Source organism: Raphanus sativus, chromosome 4 (assembly GCF_000801105.2).
Source record: "Raphanus sativus cultivar WK10039 chromosome 4, ASM80110v3, whole genome shotgun sequence".
Taxonomy (NCBI): domain Eukaryota; kingdom Viridiplantae; phylum Streptophyta; class Magnoliopsida; order Brassicales; family Brassicaceae; genus Raphanus; species Raphanus sativus.
This window is the reverse complement of record NC_079514.1, coordinates 30,696,010-30,714,448: the sequence shown is the minus strand read 5'-3', so window position 1 is coordinate 30,714,448 and position 18,439 is coordinate 30,696,010. Positions and strand designations below refer to the sequence as shown.

The window sequence follows — 18,439 nt, the reverse complement described above, 5'->3', positions numbered from 1 at the left end:
TCCGTCGAATGATTTTTGACTCTGAATGTCAACTCTGTATATGATCTTCTTTTATCTTTATCTCCAAAATGTCCTAAAATCACCACATTACTCCAAAACATACTTGAACTTGTAAATACTCTAAAAAGACTCCAATAAATAAATATATTCTAAAACATTATATATCATGGCTAATAATGGGTAAAATCCATTGGCTAGTATGTCCACAACATCATGTTATGTTCTCGAGCCAACTACAAAACTTTCATGGGATGATTACTTTACATGTTATATTATTAGTGAGCTTAGCACCAATAATATGCTGATGGGTATGGAATTGGACTTTCCAATCAACAATATCTTGCAACCAAGCTAATAAGTGGGAGGAATAAAACCTGTAAGAAGGCCAAGCTGAAGATTTAGAAGATTTAATCATAGCATTAAAATGGACGATCTTCGTATTCTCGAATACCCAACTCCAACTTTCAAATGATGCTTCAAGCTTACTAGAGATTCCAACAAAAGATCTCCTACCATTCATTAAAACTTTACCTTCACTGTTCCGAAGAATCCAAGAGGCTCCACTTTGATGTTTATCTTTGTCCTAAGCAAAAGCTATATCACATTTAAGTCATGAGTTTGGAAGAGGTTTCCAGCCAAATTTCTTTTTTTCCTTCCAAGTCAATGGCTTTTCATGTTGTTCATCAGCTTTAATCGGGTACCAGTGATCTACTTCTTCATAAATAGCTCTAATAAAAAAGGAACCTACATTGTGTATTATCTTAGCATTGTAATTTTGATATGGTTTAATAAAATTTATTCCAAAAATAATGAATAGAGATAGCCATATCATATATGAAATGTTAGCTCAAGGTGAAAAACAATCAACATTCCCGAAATCAAAAATTGTGTGTTCTATTTTTATGTAGTTTTAGAAAAATAAAAAACATAGGCGAATATCATCCAATATATATATATATATCATAATATTCTATCAAATGTCTTATTTTCTTAGTAAATTCATGAAGTATTATTCTTTTGTATTTTTTTCTAAACTAAAATTATCATTTCCTGTAGACACCTAAGAACGAGACAGTCAAATATATAAAATTTTAAATTTACTCGACTTCTAACTTAAAATTAATTAACCCTAAATAGATTTCTCTAAATTCTTTATATATTATTTTATTGTTTTAAATGAAAAGGGAAGGGTTCTTCACCATTTATAAGAAAAGAAGGAGAAATTACATATTTAACTTTCACGGTCATGGACCTAGCATATTTTTCCTTCAAAATAAATAAATTTGTGGGGTTTGATAGGATAGAGATCTTACCGGACTAATGGATCTGTCAGTTCCTTCTGATACATACTATAGCCCTGTTCTTTTATCAACCGATGCGGCAGTGGTAGAATCGAGAAAAAACAACCGTGATCATAGAGTAGAGTGAAACGGAAAAGACGTAGTTATCAAATTATTGGAGAGAAGATCTCACATCAGATATATGAAAGAGATATTAGTAATATATAAAGGACTTGGGTCACTCCACTAATTACCAATTGGTTTTAAGTTGGAAACACAAGAAATTTATCATGGTATCAGAGCTGGCCTAATATTCTGACCCATTAATCCGGTCTGGACATACCCGATCAACTCATTAGCTGATAGCCCAGAGAAGACTCAGTTCTTCGAGGTAATGCTCTTTTAAATTGGTATGATGGATTCTACGAGATTAATTGGCTCACTCCACTAATTGCCAATTGATTTTAAATTGGAAACCCAAAAAAATTATCACAAATGTTGCTAGATTAAGACGCAATAGATGTATTCCACACAGAAGATGATGCTGAAAATACTGGTGTCCATTACAGACACTTTGCATAGCATCTGCGGTCGCTTCTGGTGGCTATTTTTATTTTTTCCATACTTATTTTCTTCTCCATTAACACTAACACTGCAGTTGCCACAACGGTTGATAAAAGAACATGGCTTATATTAAGTCTTTTGGTTTTCATTTTATAAATATATGACGTTAATATAATACTGATTATAATTAAAAAAATTATAAAAGCATATTTATTTTTCTATAATAAATATTTATTTAGCACTGTATTATTAATTACAAATTAATTATGCGTTAATTTAAACAATATTTAAAATTTATACTAAGATTTTGTTTGTTTTCTTTCAGCAGATTTTGTTATCTAAAAGTATAGTTTAATTTTGCAGTTAAAATTAATTTATTATTAATATCCTTATAACTATTAATGTTTATTATATATTTAATAAATTAAAGTAAATAATTAAATAGATAGTATTGATGAAATGAATTAAAAATATTATATATTTGACGGCAAGTAAATTGGCTTAAATCCCAATTAAGTTCTTTTCATATTGATATTCTTTCCAGCATAAGAACAACAATGCTGTCATTTCGAAGTCATTTTTTTTTATTTTCGCTCTTGTCGTAGTTAATAATGATAATAATAAATCTTAACTTATACAAGAAAACGACATTTACGTTTAGAATTGTACAATACGTTAAAATAATCAAATCATGTCTTTAAGTAGAAAATTAATAAAGTGTCTATCAAATAATCACGCATAACATTTTATCCAAGTTAATGAATATATATAAGATAAACAAAACCTTCGTCTCTGTCCCAACCTTCTTATACAAGTTTAAACATATAATAATCATATATCTTTGATAAAGAAAAACAATCAAATATACCAAAAATTACACTACTTTAGAAAACAATAGGTTTTTAGGATTACATTCTCCCCGGTTTGAACGTTAAACTTACCGAGTTAAATAATTACAGCTTAGTTACACTAAGAAAACAACATTTTTTTTCTCATGTGTGGTTTACAATCTATTAATTTGTGATATAAAGCTCTTGCTTAGCTATAAAATACCGACCAATGAGATCACCAGATTCAACAACAAACTGTTCTTGAAACCGACCAACGCGTCTGGCTCCAAGATCGAGCCCGAGATCTTTGAAACTAGGCAGCCCTTCTGCTTGAACTCCATCACCGCAGATCAGAAACTGGTTTCCCACAATAAAAGATCCTATTGCACGAATCATAACCCCACCATCGCCATGTGGCTTGCATTGAAGCTTCTCAACGACATGAACGAGTTTCTCACTCGGTAAATCTCCTGCTAATGTGTTGCGGATGTTTGATAATTCTGACAATATTTCTGTAGAACCTCTGTATTGTTTTCCAGAGTAACTGCACCAAAAAGACAACAAACCAAACCTAATCGTAAACCGGGAAACTATTGATATATGCTTTGTGTTTGAAAATGTGAGAGTTTTGGTTACCTGAAAACGGAAGTTTCAGTGTAGAGAGATTTTGTGTGGTGCCAAAGATCATCAAATCCATCGAAGAGGGAGTAATAATGTATGGTGAGCATCTGAACAGAGACCCATCAAGATCATTAATGTTTTTAAGTTTAATTTAGATTTTTTATTGACTAAGCAAACCATCTTACTTACATCTGCTATATCTTTCAATCTCTGAGTTGGGTCAAAGATGCTTTGGACAAAAGCCGCCAGATCTACACTTTCCTTCTCATGTTTTGTAATAAAAGGATGTGACAGAAGCTGTTCAAGAAACAGAGGAAACACCATCAGTACTGATTACAAAGAAAAGCACTGAAATTTTAACAAAAAAAAACAAAGAAAAGCAACAAAATTTGAACCTGATCAGCAGTTGGCCTAGCATCTGCATCTTTCTGGAGGCAAGCATCAATGAAGGAACAGAACTCTGGTGAGAATTCTTGTTTTGATGGTATTGGTGATGGATCATCCAAGATCTTCCAATCACATAGCACCAAAAAAAAGAGTGAAATTTAATTTATATAATGCAAAGTAAAAGGGGGGAAAAGGAACTTGAGCCAAGTTGATAGTACCTGCAGCATAAGATTAACAGGACCTTCATTAGCTATATATGGAAACTCTCCAGTGCCGCATTCAAAGAGAGCAAGACCAAGGCTCCATATATCAGCAGGGTAAGAATAGCCTTCATTCCTAATCCGCTCTGGTGACATGTAGGTGACAGTTCCAACAAATGTAGCACACTTTGCAGCCAAAAACATTTTCAATTATTAAAAAAAAAGTTAAGAGAAACTCTGAAAAGGTATTAAAGCAAGAGATTCAATCACACTAACCATAGCCATTGAGTTCTCGAGACCAGAACTTATGCCAAAATCAGTTATCTTTGGCTCCCCTTTGAGATTTACAAGCAGGTTTGCAGGTTTGATGTCTCTATGGACAAGATGTCTAACTCCATGCAAGTAGCTCAAACCCTAGAACCGAAACAGCATCATCACAAAGAATGAATTTTTATATACCACAAAGAGTTGAACATTCAAGAGAGTTAAAGTGTCTTTACTTGCAAGAGTTTGTGGAACATTGACGAAAGAACAGGCTCAGGTATCTTCTTAGTTACTTTCAAGATATCTGCAAGAGATCCTCCATCCATATATTCAAGAGCTATGCTGATCTGTCCAGAGTCTGGACTATAAAACGCTCCGTGAAAGTCCACAAGTCCTTCATGACAAGGAGCTTCACACAATGTCCGTATCTCTGTAAGCAGTTGCTGTCTTTTCTCCTGCTCAACCAAATCAATAAGCATTTTAAAGAAACATACTGTATATGATAACAAGAAAAGAGAGTTACTTTTAATTACCCTTTCGAAGATATTGATTCTCTTCAAGGCTAGAAGCCTGTGTTTAGGGATATGAATAGCGCGTTGAACAACGCTGCTAGCTCCGCTTCCTATAGCTCCAAAAACCCTCATTTCATGAGAAGCACATTGGTAAGTCGTCTCACTACTCTCAGACTCATCAACATGAGAAGTTGTGCATTTTTGCAAACCGAGCTCGTTGAAGTTGTACACTCCGTATGATCTACTAAGCAAATTAACAGTTCCACCATCTGATAACTTCACAAAAGAAGATAACTTTTACCACAACAGAAGCCTATATATATAACATAACTTCTTCACTATGGAAGTCATAAGAAAGAACTTACTAAATATGAATCGTTTGGGTCTAACGATGAGGATGAAGAGAAACCCTTCTCAGCATCAAACAAAGGAGAAAGCTTCTTTTTCAGTTCCTCCAATGCTGCCATGGTGAAACTTCTTCTGTGACATAGACAAGTAACTCGGACACATTAACTATCTTAAAAGTTGATCTATTTCTTAAATAACATGATCTCCTCGTTTGCTATACATTTAAGGATCGAATCAAAAGTCGTGACGAGTCAACTCAAACAATAGCCACAATCCAACTAAGCATTAAAATGAATAGAATTTCAAATCTTATTATGGAAAAATTAGATGATAAAACTAGAATTTGAAATTAAGGATCAGACAAGTTGCAGTTAAGACAGGGAAGAAGAAATCAAGCAGAAGGTAAAGTGATGTCTCCCAGTTTCTGCAATTACAAGTTATGTTTGAAGAAAGAAACTTACTTTTTCTTTGTTACTGAAAGTGTGTTGTTGCTTTTCGATGATCCTTTTCGTTCTTTGGAGGTCTGTGTTTTGGGTAATGGCTTCCTTTTGAGATGAGGAAGACGGAACCGTAAGCAACCCCAAACCGTAACGTTGTATTGTTCCGTGATTTGTAAAATAAACTGCCTGTCATTTTATAAATTTTGAGCCGGCACGAAGTCTAGTTTATAATTTTCGGAACCGTGTTATTGTGTTTTCTCATGGCCCAATATGCACAGAGTGGCCCAAATATTTCCTCTAGGCCTGGAATTACATTTTTCAAAATTAGCGTAGATGGAAAAAACACGAGAAAACTAGGGGTGGGCATCTCGGTTTAGTTTCGGGTTCGGTTTGGGTTCGGTTTGGTTTGAGTAATTTGGATTTTATAAAACTCAAACCAATTAAAACCAAAGTAGTTTTGGTTTGGGTTCAGTTTGGGTTTAATTCGGTTTGGTTTGGTTTAGATTTAGTTCGGTTTACATTATTATGTTCTAGTTTGGTTCGGTGTAGTTCGGGTTGGTTATAAAATATGAAGGCATCAGTTTTATAATTTTATTAAAAAATAATCAACTCATGAACGACAGAGTGAGAATATAAAAACTTATGCTACATGATTTTATATATAATAGTATTATTTGAATCATATTTATATTTTTTTTAAAGATATATGAAAAAATGAAAAACGAAACTTTAACTAAAATTTACAATTGTTTATATATATATATATATATATATCATATATATTTTTACTATATATATTGGATTATTGGTTTGGTTCGGTTTGGTTCGGTTTAAATCCAAACCAAACCAAACCGTTCGGGTTAAGTAAAACATAAACCAATTGGATTACATAAAAAGCACGGTTTGGTTTGGTTCGGTTTAACTTCGATTTGGTTAGTTTGGGTCGGTTCGGTTTGGGTTTTTTGCTCATCGGCCATCCCTAAGAAAAACGACCGGAAACAAGAAATAGTTTTCAACAAACAGCAAAAGAAATTAGCTCCAAAGTTATAAAATCGAAGATTGCGGAAGAGTATGAGAACACAAAATGCTTGTTTTATCTGGGTAAAAGATCTGTGCAATTTCTTCTGAACATTTTCTTCCTGTATAGTCTAATACTCCCTCCATTTCAAATTGATGTTTTAGAAGGATAATTTTGTTTTAAAATTAGATGAAGTTTTGAGATTTTAAGGTTAACTTTTAATTTTATTGGAAACTGTTTAACCAATTAGATTTTAGTGTCTTTTTATTATTGGTTAACTGATTCTAAAATATTTTTTTTAGAAAAATCTAGTTTTCTTAATCCTTATGCACTAAGACAAAAAAGTATTATGAAACAGAGGAAGTAGTTGATCAAATCACTTTCGGTATAATATACTTCGTGTTACTTTCGGGAAAAGTTTTTAAAACAATAATGAACATTTTAAAGGGTTTTTAATTATATAGTACAACAAAGTAAGTCATTGAACTTAAAAGTACTAAATCTGTATAATCTTACAGTCGATGTAATAAGTTTTAAAAAGTAGAGAAACTCTTACATGTCTCAGTGACAAAAAAAAAGAAGAAGAGAAACTCTTACATGTCTAACACGTGTTAGTAAACAAATAAATCATTTTATAAGATTTACAAAACTGGACTGAAACAAACCGTAAAAATCTAAACCAGATGAGATTCGTTATAGTAAACATAGTTTTTAATTAGAGTAAAAACAAATTGAAAATATCTAAACGAGATAAATTAATTTAAATATTATAAATTTCGAATAGTAAATATTATTTTATATAAGACTTAAATGTGTTTTATTAATCTATGCATTAAACTTATTTCACTGCAGGTTCGGTATCTTAAAACTATTCAGACAACTTCATTACGAACTAGATGCATGGGTGAGCTTTCTTCTGCATTGTTTTTAATTTATGTCAGCGGAGCAAGCGAAAACATCTTTTAAATCTCTGAAATAAAAAAAAAACACAAAAAGAAGAAAAGAAAGAAGTTGAAACTTGGAAATCATGCAAAGCTACACCTCTACCTCACTAACATCTCACCGTCTTAGGTGTCCTCTTCTCATCTCTCCAACTCCATCTATAAAGAAACCTTCTCAGAACTTTTAATTTTATTACAAATTAACAAAAGCAGAAAAAAAAAAAGAAGATCAAAGAAAAAGTAGACACTTGCTCAAACATTGTCTTAATGGCGGATACACATCGCGTCGACCGTACCGATAGGCACTTGCAATTTCAGTCGCCGTATGAAGGTGGCCGAGTGAATATTCAGTTTGAAGGCGGTGGTGGTGCTGGAGGTTACGGCCAATCTGGCTATGGTGGTGGTTATGGCCAGTCTGGTTACGGTGGTGGTGGCTACAAGAGCATGATGCCGGAAAGTGGCCCATCTAGCACCCAAGTAACGTTTTGCATTTTTGATATATATACTTTCTATTGACCCAAAAATAGTTACATGCACATTACACATACATCTTTGTCTTGGTTTTAGTACAGTAGTTGTTAACTAATTAACGTCATTTTTGAAAGGTAATATCTTTTCTGGTTGGAGTCCCTATAGTCGGTTCGCTACTTGCCATAGCCGGTTTACTTCTAGCCGGTTCGGTGATAGGTTTAATGATCTCAATACCGCTTTTCCTGCTCTTCAGCCCGGTAATAGTCCCAGCGGCTATAACCATCGGGCTTGCAACGACGGGCTTCTTGACCTCCGGAATGTTTGGTCTAACCGGGCTTAGCTCAATCTCGTGGGTCATGAACTACCTTCGTAGGACCAGGGGGAGTGTGCCTGATCAATTGGACTATGCTAAGAGGAGAATGGCTGATGCTGTTGGCTACGCTGGACAGAAAGGTAAAGAAATGGGCCAGTTCGTACAGGATAAGGCTCATGAAGCAAAACAATATGATATTTCTAAGCCACATGATACTACTACTACCACTACTACTACTGCTACCAAGGGTCACGAGACTACTCAGAGGACGGCAGCGGCATGATGAAGTTCTGTTTGAGGGGTTATGTATTTTCACTATGATGTTAAGTTCTTTTGTTATCTTTTAGTTTCAAGTCAAGAACCGTGCAGTGCGGTGTCTTTTTAAAAGCATAAACTCTCGTCAGTGCTGTACTTCAATGGTCAATAAGTTCTACATCGTCTTTATGTCAGAAACTATGGTTGTTAATATATGGGTGTAATAGTAATTATATGACAAACTCCAGATGAGAACTCGGAAACTGCCAACAATCTCTGAAAGAGCAAGAACCTTCTGAGAAGGAAGAAACCTCTTTGAATCCCTAATAACGAGTCTTCCTGGTACATTTCTCCATCAAATATATTCTCATACTTACCTTATCAGAATTAGTCTGCATTGGACTAATTAGTTACCAAAGGCCAAACGCCATTGCAAGTTTCTTGCTATCATTTCATCAATATCATGTAAATACAAATTATGTTCTTCATTTATATCCTAATTCACATCTTCATCAACATCACGTAAAAAAACAAACTCTGTTCTCCATTTATACCTGATTCATTCTTCATCTTCTTTCTAATCTCTTTAAGCTTTTTCTGTATTATCTCTGATTCAGGGTGAGACCAATCTCCAACAACAAACCTATAAATCTCATTGCTATGTTTGATGTTAGCTAACACCCTGAAGCTCTTACAAGGCCCTTTCAGTCTCATCAGATTCTTTATTCTGCCACACAAGTTTCTAACTCAAAACAATCTCTCTGCAGCCTCTATACCGAGTTTAGTATCTCTCAATAAACCTTACAAGCACCAAGCAAAGCTCCCCAAATACCAGAATTGGGCACCTTTGGGACATCTTTGATCAATCAATAAGCTTCCTGAAGAAGCATGGATCGACCCGAAATCAACCATACATGAGTAGTCTCTTATACGAGCTATGGTTCTGTTAAATGTTGTTGTTTAACCGTGACAGACATTACCTTTGGTAGAAACTAATAGGAAGGCATCAAAACTCACTCTAAATCTACAGAAAATTCGCTACCTCTATTACAAAAAAAAACTGGTTTAAATTTCTTACATCAAACCGTCTCGTTGGCTCAAACCTTGGATCATGTACTTACAACTCAAAGTGTTTGGAACAAACCCAACTCTCTGCATCCTTTCCTGAAGCTCTAACACCTTCTCATACCCACTTCCAGTTTCACAAATCGCTTTAACAAGCAAATTGTAACTCTCTATGTCAAAGATTCTAAACTCCACAGCAAAGAAACTCAATAAACTCTCAGCTTTAGCAAAATCCAACACCTTGCAGTATCCATTAACCAAAGCCCCACATATACACGAATCCGGCTTCACTTCAGAATCAATCATTTCCACCATCAAAGACTCGGCTTCACGGTACCTACCAATCCTACACAAGCAGCCAATAAGAGCTCGGTAAGATTCAACACCTAGCACCTGGTTCTGACTTGTGAGTTCCCCTTTCAGAAGCAACGCCTCATCAATAGCATCACAACGAGAGAAAGACTCGATTAAGCTGTTGTAAGTCTCTAGTTTCACCTCGCGACCTTCCTCTTCGGTGATTCTTTCTAACAGATGCTTCGCTGCAAACGGTTTACCTTCCCGGCACAAACTTTCCATCAGAAAGCTGCAAACTTCAAACGGGACTCTAACCCTTAACCTCGTAAGCTCGACGACAAAGTTCACAGCCGCAAGTAACCGTCCTCCTCTCACAAACCCTTCAACTATAATCTTACAAGTAAACCTATCCGGAACAACGCTACTCCCAAGCATTTCGTGTAACAGCCTCTTCGCCTGTTCCATCACCCCTTCCTTACAATAAGCATAGATAAGAGTGTTGTAAGAGACACAATCAGGCTTAATCCCTCTGTCTACCATCCTATGAAAAGTCTGATGAGCTTCTCTGACTCTCCCTTCTTTACAAAGACCTTTGATAAGACACGTATAGGTAACCAAATCCGGCACAACACGACGCCGGTACATGATCTTGTAAAGATAAAACGCTTCTTTCAACCTTCCTCTCCTACAATAACTACTCACTAACGTGTTGTAAGTAACCAAATCAGGCTCAAACCCTTCCTCCTCTTCCATCTTCTCCAAGAACTCATTAACTTGGTTGAAACTCGAACCGTTGCAGAACACATTGGTTAGAACGTTGATCGTATGAGCGTTGGGGAGGATCCCTACTCTACGCATGACGCGATACACTCGCCAACAGTCATCCGTTAGATCCAGCTTCAGCAAACCGTTCAAGAGATGGTTACAAGTGACAACACTAACACGAAAACCGAAAGCAACCACCTTTCGAAAAACAGAGTAGCCTTCTTCTACCAAACCTAGTTTCAGGTAGGCCTTGACGAGCATATCGAAAACAACAGGATCCCAATTACACTCATCAGTAGCAGAAACCAATACACTAAACACATCTTCTTCTTCTTCTTCTTCTTTGTTAGCGACTAACTCAATCAGTTCACAGAGGAACTGCATAGCTAAAGGGAACTTCTTTGACCAAGCGAGAACGTGAAGCAACAGACAGTAGTTACCGACGTTCGGGGTAAGACCCGAATCGGATTTAACCCAATTGAAGAAGGAGAGAGCTCGAGTGGCGTCTGATTGGAACCTAAGCAGAACCCTGGAGATTTCGCGGTGGCCGAGATGAGGAATCAGGGATTTGACCGAGTTGTGGAGGTTGGATGGGAGGAAGTCGCGTTGTTGATTGAGAGAGGAGCAGATGACGTCGACGATTCGGTTAGGGTTTTGAGTGTTGGGAAGTAGATTGTAAAGCGGGTTGAGGATGATTGGTTTAGGTGGGTCATCACATCGGGGGATTAGCTGTAACGAAGAGGAGGAGGAGGAGAGGTGGTTAGAGAAATCTCGTTTGAGAAGAGAGGTAGCATTAATGGCTGGTACTCGCTTCATAAACGAAGGCGAAAGGAGAGGGAGAGAGAGCAGAAATGAGAGAAGAAGAAGAAACACAGATGAAAGATTCGAAAATGTTTGGACTTTTAATTCGTTCCAAATCGGAAGTTGAGTTTTATAATGGGCTTTTCATTCTATTTGGAATGGGCTTCGCGTATACAGAAGAGTTATTTATTTTCGGCCTAACTCAAATTATGGTTTCCTTCTTTACTTAATTTTATTTGGGAACATTGTATACATTATCTCAAATCTCTCAATGTATAAGAATAACGATATATTTTTAAAACCAATTGGCGATATGTATTTATCCAAGTAATATCTTATTTCTAACACGATGTAATCCGAATCAACTGTACATACAAATCAAATACCATGATTTATGGATGTGTGTGTGGAGGATTTGGATTATCCAAGTAAAGTTTATCACCATAAAATTTAGTAGACTCTTCTTATCGCCATAGAATGTGACCAATTCAGTTGAAAACATATAAGGCTGGAAAGTACATATACTGGACGAACATGGTGAAGATGAGATAGTCGGCCGCTCCATTCTGTTGGTATATGCAGCGACACAATATGATCGCATAGTGGCTGACCGCTTCGACATGTACGACGTTGTGATTGTAATTAGTATTGAATTGTTTTCCAATTCGATGGATTTTTAAATTGATGGATTGAACTGGGCTACAATAAAAAATTATAAGAAATAAAATTTTAAGAAAAGAAAAACAAAAACAAAAATAAAAAAAGCAAAAAACCATAGATCTTGAAATTTTAGATCTATGTATATTTTTTAATCTGACTGATTGAAAACTCTATTCTTGAAAACTCAACGAAATGCTTGAACTTTTTAATTTCGAACTGATTGAAAACTTAAAACAGACAATTTGAAAATACTTGAAAAAAGAACTCAGTTCTTGAAAACTCAAGAAAAGTTGGATCGCTACTCTAATTGAAAACTCAAAACAGTCTATTTGAAAATAACTAACAACTCAAATAGAAAGGGTGGAATGAAGAATTCGAATGAAATGAACGGAGGATTTGAATTTAATTCATGGTTTCGTCTTGTATTTTAATTTCAAAAAGGTTTAAGAAATTATACATCAAAGTCAGCCTAATTTTATAAAATTAAAAGAACGACAAGATTCATAAACAAATGTTTATTTGATGTCCAAAAGAAATGAATTTATGTTTTTGGAAATTTTAAGAGTGATGTTCAAAAATGTTTGCGATCATATTTTAATCAAAACTTTTTTGATTGTTGGTATGTAATATTTTTCAATCAAACTTGGTACATGGAAATTATTATAGGATAAATTAGAATTTATCCACAACTTTTTTTTATTGTTATAGAATAAATCAGAAGGTAGTCCACAACTTATGTATAATTTTTCAATGCACATCATGTAATCGTTTGTGCTTTCTTGCTCATTTATTCGTTTGTGCTTTCTTGCTCATTTAGCATGAAAGTTATTTTAGTGTGTATCCCTGGAAGATTTTTCTCGTTGCTCCTCGACTCTTCTGTGCTGTGAAACTTTGTTTTTCACTGTGCTGTGGAACTTTGTTTTTCACTAAACAAAGGATCGTGAGGATCATTTAAACAAAGGATCGTGGAGATTGTTTGATTTCTACTTTTCTACTTTCTGGATCGAATAGAGTTTAGTCGTTATGAATAGTTTCTACATGACTATATGTTTAGAGTTTTTTAGTTTATGTGTCTAGAGATTGTTGTAACTTCAGCAGCTAACGGATGTTTTTTTGCGGTTAGAACAAAAAAAAACTGAATATAACGTCCAAGCAAATATATTACACGAGACCTCTTCATTAGCAAAATTTACACAAAACAGCTCATGAATAACTTCATTATTCACTATAATAATTCAACATAGAACGTGAATTTGAATTTTGGTTAGTAAAGATTTCACAATCTTTTAAAGTAAAAATTACACTTTACACCAAAAAAAGTAAAAATTACACGTCTAAATTATTTATTTCATTCCGTCTAGAAACTTAAATTGAAAACATAGATGTATTATTCAAATTCTCAACCAATAAGCTAGAAATAAAACTGACATTGAAAATCAAGCTCAATAGTTGAGCCTCAACTTAACTGAAACATCAAATATTATCTTTCACAAATAAATATGAAAAATAATACTGGCAGTACAAATTACACCACCGAGAACAATTCAAAACCAAATCACTTAAAAAGCCAATAACTTATTATACCCTAGTGGGTAAATATTAGATGTTCACTCTCAGAAACCATATAGAAAAAGAAACGGCACGGAGCTCATTATTAAGGAGTTTAGAAGGATACAAATAAGCACCTTCGAAAACTCTAAAACTCATACTTAATTGAAGATAAACCCTCTGGTGCAGACCAAGGCACTTGAACCACGACCATTGATTCTTCGTATCCAAACTCTACAACTTCACCATCAAGTTTGCAGCTCACAGGTTTCCTCGATGCATAAACCCTGAACTCTCCAGCACCACGAACTCCAATCTCAACGGATCCCTCATGATACACCAAAGATCGAATCGCACCGCTAGTGTTTAGCATGTTAACCAATCCGATTGGAGCAAACTGAACCGAACTACCTTCAATGGTGACAACCGGTGAGACGGTGATGAGCTCAAACTTGATAGGCTCTAAAGTGATCTCGAGATCATCGTTTGGTCCAGACAACACAAGTTTCTTCGATTGAGACAAGAACAAAGCAAACTCTTCGACGTTTTCAATGGAGATCGGGTTGTTCCCACTGTTCCATTCAACGTCCTTAGGATTTGTTGTGGCGGTTACAGTGTTAACGCATTGGGAGAAGCATTGGTTGCGTCGGGTTTCTCTGCACCATCCTCCTCCTTGACAGTTGAATGCTCCGATGATTCCAGTGTACTAAGAAAAAACAGAACAAGAAAAAAAAATTATAACGAATCAAACAGAAAGATCATAAACAGAAAAAACACATTTTAGAATAATAGATCATAAAGAAAGAGCCTAACAAGATCTCTCAATATAGCTTACGGTATGAACTAGCCACAAGTATACCATATTCCATTCAAGTATTCAGATTAAATCAAGCTTAAGAGTCTTCTAAGATCAAGTTAAACCCAGTTAAAATCAATATTAGCTAACTAGAGAGGTTATAACTTATAATGGACTACGGTTGTCTACCTAATCATGCTTTAAAGAGAGCACACTAATGAGACAGTGAAAAGAAACAATTATTACCTTGTTCAAGTTCCAAATCTTGAGCATGGTTTTGCCATCATGAAGAGGGTCTTCAAAGAGACGGTCGCGAGTTGGGAGTGCATAGTACTCACACCTCAAAATCGAACCGTCAGGCAAAACGAGTCTCTTCAAGAGATCGAAATCGTGCTGGCCCACGCAGTCGCTGATGTAAATGGGCCCACCAGAAATAGCCCGAGAAGCAGCATGGAACTCAGCACAAGGATGTGTGGACTGAAACATGTCCCAATCAGGCTGGATGAAATTTCCCATCCAAAGACTGTTGTAGGCACAGTGGACCATGTGACATCCTTGCAGCCAATATGTGCCGTTTATGTCGCCTGATGGATCCGTGCACCAAAAGTCATCACCTAATGCCAATTTCAAATCCAACTAAATAATCAATTTATATTTCAAATAATCATTTAATAAAGCTCAAATCTATAAGAATTATAAAAAGTAGTCCAACATATTGTAGCAATAACAATCTAGATTAGAGAAATAACAAAGTAGTAGTAGATGATAAGGAACATGAAGCCATTACAGCTTGAAGTAGAAAACTTACCAACACGACCGAGAGAGATGGCTTCGGTTCCAAGGAACATGAAGTCATTACAGTGCTCCATGCTGGCGATAACGCCGTTACCATCAAAATGCTTATTCACTGACGACGTTAACGCCTTGAAGTAAGCTTTAGCCAAGTCGACTCTCCCGCCATATTTCTCGCACAACATCTCCAATATCTGCCACGTGTTTAGAGATTTGTCACGAATCAAGTTTTTCTCATCTACCACGTGTCTATGACATGAAATGAAATCGGAAAAAAATCCAAAAATCTCCGTTTAACTCAGACAGATACTTACGTGGATGACGTCAACTTTAACGCCGTCAATACCGACGTTTTGAAGATGAGAGTGAAGACCTTCGTAAAACTCATTCGCCATGTCAGGCGAGACGAATCCAATTCCGGTATCGACGATCTTGTCAACAGCGAGATCTTCCATCGTCAACTTAAGCCCCGGTGAGAGCTCTGGCCGGACAATAGTTGACGGTGGAAGAGTAGGAGCTCCGGGACGGAGACCTCCCCAGTAACCGCAAAGCGCGTGCCAGACGTAGACGTAGTCAACGGTGGAGAACTCATCTTTCAGATCTCTGACGAAAGCTTTCATCCCGACTTCGTTTTGGTCTTTGGGAGAGACGTAGTCTCTGAACTTGTAGTTCTCTTGAAATTTCAGAAGCCTGTCAAAACCATATTAAACCGGTGTTAAGATTTCAAAACCCAAATCAAATACAAAATAGAATCTAAATAAACAAACCAAACTAATCTCACGAGTGTTTATGGTTTAAAAATCAAATTTCAACATACTGCTTGTTAATAAAGCACACTAAACCGTACAAAAACGCCAAAATAAAAAAACTATCAAAGTGAAAACCAATTTATACCAGATTAAACCGTGAAAGGAATTAAAAACCAAGTGAAGACAAACCAATAAGGAACCAATTTGTACCAGAAATTTAATAAAACTTAACCGTTAGAACAAGACAAAATAACTAATATTCGCAGTAACAGTTGAGAAAGTAAAAAATAAACCGGATTAACAAAGCTAAACCGTTAGAAAGAAGACAAAACTATATTCAGATCGGATTAAATTTTTAAAACTATACTCAGATCGGATTGAATTTTTAAAACTATACTCAGATCAGAATTAAAAGAAAGCTAAGCCGTTATAAACAAGACAGGATTAACTAAAATTCAAAATTAACAATTTTAAGAGTAAACCGGAATAAACCAACCTGCAAGGCATTTGCTCCCCGGCGACGGTACAACTCATCCCTTCAACATCGATATCATCGGAATCATGTCCAATCGACTGCCAACCGTCGTCAATCAGGACCAAACCCGGCGGACAACCACCGTCGACGAGACACTTAACACCCTTATGAACACCGTCAGGGTTCACCGTCAAGTAAAACGCATCCCACGTGCACCACCCGAACTTATCAACGATTCCCGGCGGCGTCTTCTCTTCCAAAAGCTTGAAGGTGTTCAAATGAACCCTAACCACTTTCATCGCGTCTTTCACGAGCTTGAACGGATCGTCACCGGCGTGCACATACACAACCTGACGAAACTCCGACCCGGTCACTTGGGTCGACCCGGACTCGACACAGACCGCCACGTCATCGTCTTCTCCGGGTTGAAAGGATGAACGGAAAGAGCCTTCGAGAAGCGGCAGGAGAAGAACATAAGGACGACCCGACCCGGAGTTCTCGAGGATGATGATCTGGGTCTCGTTCTCGATGTCGGATCCTCTGGAACCGACCCAGTGGGTGGTCCACCAGACCTTGAAACGGAATATGCTCATGAATCGAATATCCCTGAGTTTACCGATGGACGCCACGTGGCGGCTTTGTGGCTCGCCGGGGAGGTTAAACCCGATGAATGAACCGGCGGAGGCGTCGACCGGTTCACCGTCTTTGTCAGCTAGGTGAGGTGAAGGAGTGACAGTCACGTTAACCGGTACATCGGTTAAGACAACGTGGCCATCGGCTAGGAGATCGGAACCCTCTAGCCGGAAAAGTGGCTTTCCGGAGTGGTCAATGCCGTTGACTGCAGCGTCGGATTTAATTACGCTCGGTGGAGCCATTTTAGCTGTGATGGAGTGGGTTTTAGGTTAAGTTGGATTTGGTGAAGGAAGAAGAACGAACTTACTTATATAGTCGCGGAGACAAATGGATCTTGTAAACTTCCCCTAATTGCGATTATCTGATGAGATTATGGATTGGAAGAGAGTTTGGAAATGTCAATATACTTATATAGATTTGATATGACGACATGTAAGGGAATGAGTAAGAAAGTGGGACCTAATTCTCTCTTTTGCATATATTTTGATATATTTGTTTGATTTCTTTTGAAATCTGTAAGTGGGGTACGTTTGATTTGCTACCATTAGATTTGGTAGTTAGTAATTAATGAGAAGAGAATTAAAATATTTAATACAGACGGTTCTAGACGCATGGCCTTTAGGCAAATTTTTGGTTTGTATATATTGTATAATTCCGTTGTTGACAAAAAAAAGTATCATATTTCCATTTTTTAATTTGTCTACCGACCAAACTAATTCATGTCGGTTGACCAATGAATCTATGACAATAATATTGAAATATGTATTCAATTTGTTTCACTTATTTTTCTTTCCTACAATTATTTAAGAAAAATACATCTATAGTATTTTATTTTCAATTAGATTATTTTATTGCCTAAACTACATGTCTAATTGATTCGGATGTTTAATGTTTCTGAAACGCCTACAATACTTGATTCACTAAAACCATCACATTCCTTTATTAAAAATGGAAACGTGTATATAATCATTTAAAGATTTGATATGAACCTATGCTAATGTATCTTTATATCCGATTCTGAGACAATTATTTATCTTTGATATAGGAAATAAATTAGGTTTTTTTTGTCCACAGAAAATAAATTAGGTTTACTCTGTCTCTGACTGATTCCTTCATATCTATTTTTATTTTCTTTTAACACTAATCAAGATGAAATCATCATATAATATCCCCTATACAGTAAAACCTCTATAAATTAATAATGTTAGGACTACACTAAAATTAATTTTTTATTAATTTATAGAGATTATTAATTTATCGAAATATTAATTGAACCAAAACTCAATTTGGGACTATAAAATTCTATTAATTTATAGAGATATTAATTTATAGATTATTAATTTATATAAGTTATACTGTATATTAATTATGAATTATTACACCATTTTTTTGTATTTACATGTCATCCTCTAGATAG

The 18,439-nt window shown here is 35.9% G+C and overlaps 4 protein-coding genes across 5 annotated transcripts; 1 reads left to right on the top strand and 3 right to left on the bottom strand.

Annotated features, from left to right (window-relative positions):
- Positions 1 to 2,706: 2,706 nt before the first annotated feature.
- On the bottom strand, positions 2,707 to 5,623 carry LOC108848937 (mitogen-activated protein kinase kinase 3). 2 transcript variants are annotated; one of them, XM_018622407.2, is made up of 10 exons: positions 5,468 to 5,623; positions 5,024 to 5,135; positions 4,680 to 4,934; positions 4,383 to 4,601; positions 4,159 to 4,296; positions 3,901 to 4,068; positions 3,691 to 3,804; positions 3,485 to 3,592; positions 3,311 to 3,402; positions 2,707 to 3,218 (listed from the first exon to the last, which is right to left on the bottom strand). In XM_018622407.2, the coding sequence occupies exons 2-10, from the start codon at positions 5,123 to 5,125 to the stop codon at positions 2,858 to 2,860; spliced, it is 1,557 nt and encodes a 518-aa protein (XP_018477909.2). In that variant the 5' UTR covers positions 5,126 to 5,135; positions 5,468 to 5,623; the 3' UTR covers positions 2,707 to 2,857. The 2 variants fall into 2 exon arrangements, with proteins under 2 accessions (XP_018477909.2, XP_018477908.2); XM_018622406.2 differs by having other exon boundaries at positions 5,024 to 5,138; positions 5,468 to 5,620.
- Positions 5,624 to 7,615: 1,992 nt separating this feature from the next.
- LOC108833642 (oleosin 21.2 kDa) lies at positions 7,616 to 8,655 on the top strand. Its single transcript, XM_018607054.2, has 2 exons — positions 7,616 to 7,882; positions 8,011 to 8,655. The coding sequence occupies exons 1-2, from the start codon at positions 7,673 to 7,675 to the stop codon at positions 8,470 to 8,472; spliced, it is 672 nt and encodes a 223-aa protein (XP_018462556.1). The 5' UTR covers positions 7,616 to 7,672; the 3' UTR covers positions 8,473 to 8,655.
- An 815-nt stretch (positions 8,656 to 9,470) lies between these two features.
- Positions 9,471 to 11,454, bottom strand: LOC108854772 (pentatricopeptide repeat-containing protein At5g40400). The gene has a single exon (XM_018628423.2). It carries the CDS (start codon positions 11,382 to 11,384, stop codon positions 9,519 to 9,521), a length of 1,866 nt encoding a protein of 621 aa, XP_018483925.2. The 5' UTR covers positions 11,385 to 11,454; the 3' UTR covers positions 9,471 to 9,518.
- Positions 11,455 to 13,453: 1,999 nt separating this feature from the next.
- On the bottom strand, positions 13,454 to 17,408 carry LOC108854771 (probable galactinol--sucrose galactosyltransferase 5). The gene is made up of 5 exons (XM_018628422.2): positions 16,411 to 17,408; positions 15,480 to 15,855; positions 15,182 to 15,359; positions 14,620 to 14,987; positions 13,454 to 14,283 (listed from the first exon to the last, which is right to left on the bottom strand). The coding sequence occupies exons 1-5, from the start codon at positions 17,262 to 17,264 to the stop codon at positions 13,726 to 13,728; spliced, it is 2,334 nt and encodes a 777-aa protein (XP_018483924.2). The 5' UTR covers positions 17,265 to 17,408; the 3' UTR covers positions 13,454 to 13,725.
- Positions 17,409 to 18,439: the final 1,031 nt, after the last annotated feature.

Coding starts and splice junctions, on each gene's coding strand:
- LOC108848937 (XM_018622407.2), bottom strand. CDS start 5,125: ATGGCAGCATTGGAGGAACTGAAAAAGAAGCTTTCTCCTTTGTTTGAT. Junction 4,935..5,023: donor ACCCAAACGATTCATATTTA/GTAAGTTCTTTC, acceptor TCTTTTGTGAAG/TTATCAGATGGTGGAACTGT. Junction 4,297..4,382: donor TGTTCCACAAACTCTTGCAA/GTAAAGACACTT, acceptor TTTCGGTTCTAG/GGTTTGAGCTACTTGCATGG.
- LOC108833642 (XM_018607054.2), top strand. CDS start 7,673: ATGGCGGATACACATCGCGTCGACCGTACCGATAGGCACTTGCAATTT. Junction 7,883..8,010: donor GTGGCCCATCTAGCACCCAA/GTAACGTTTTGC, acceptor CATTTTTGAAAG/GTAATATCTTTTCTGGTTGG.
- LOC108854772 (XM_018628423.2), bottom strand. CDS start 11,384: ATGAAGCGAGTACCAGCCATTAATGCTACCTCTCTTCTCAAACGAGAT.
- LOC108854771 (XM_018628422.2), bottom strand. CDS start 17,264: ATGGCTCCACCGAGCGTAATTAAATCCGACGCTGCAGTCAACGGCATT. Junction 15,856..16,410: donor GGGGAGCAAATGCCTTGCAG/GTTGGTTTATTC, acceptor TGGTTTTGACAG/GCTTCTGAAATTTCAAGAGA. Junction 15,360..15,479: donor TTAAAGTTGACGTCATCCAC/GTAAGTATCTGT, acceptor AACACGTGGCAG/ATATTGGAGATGTTGTGCGA.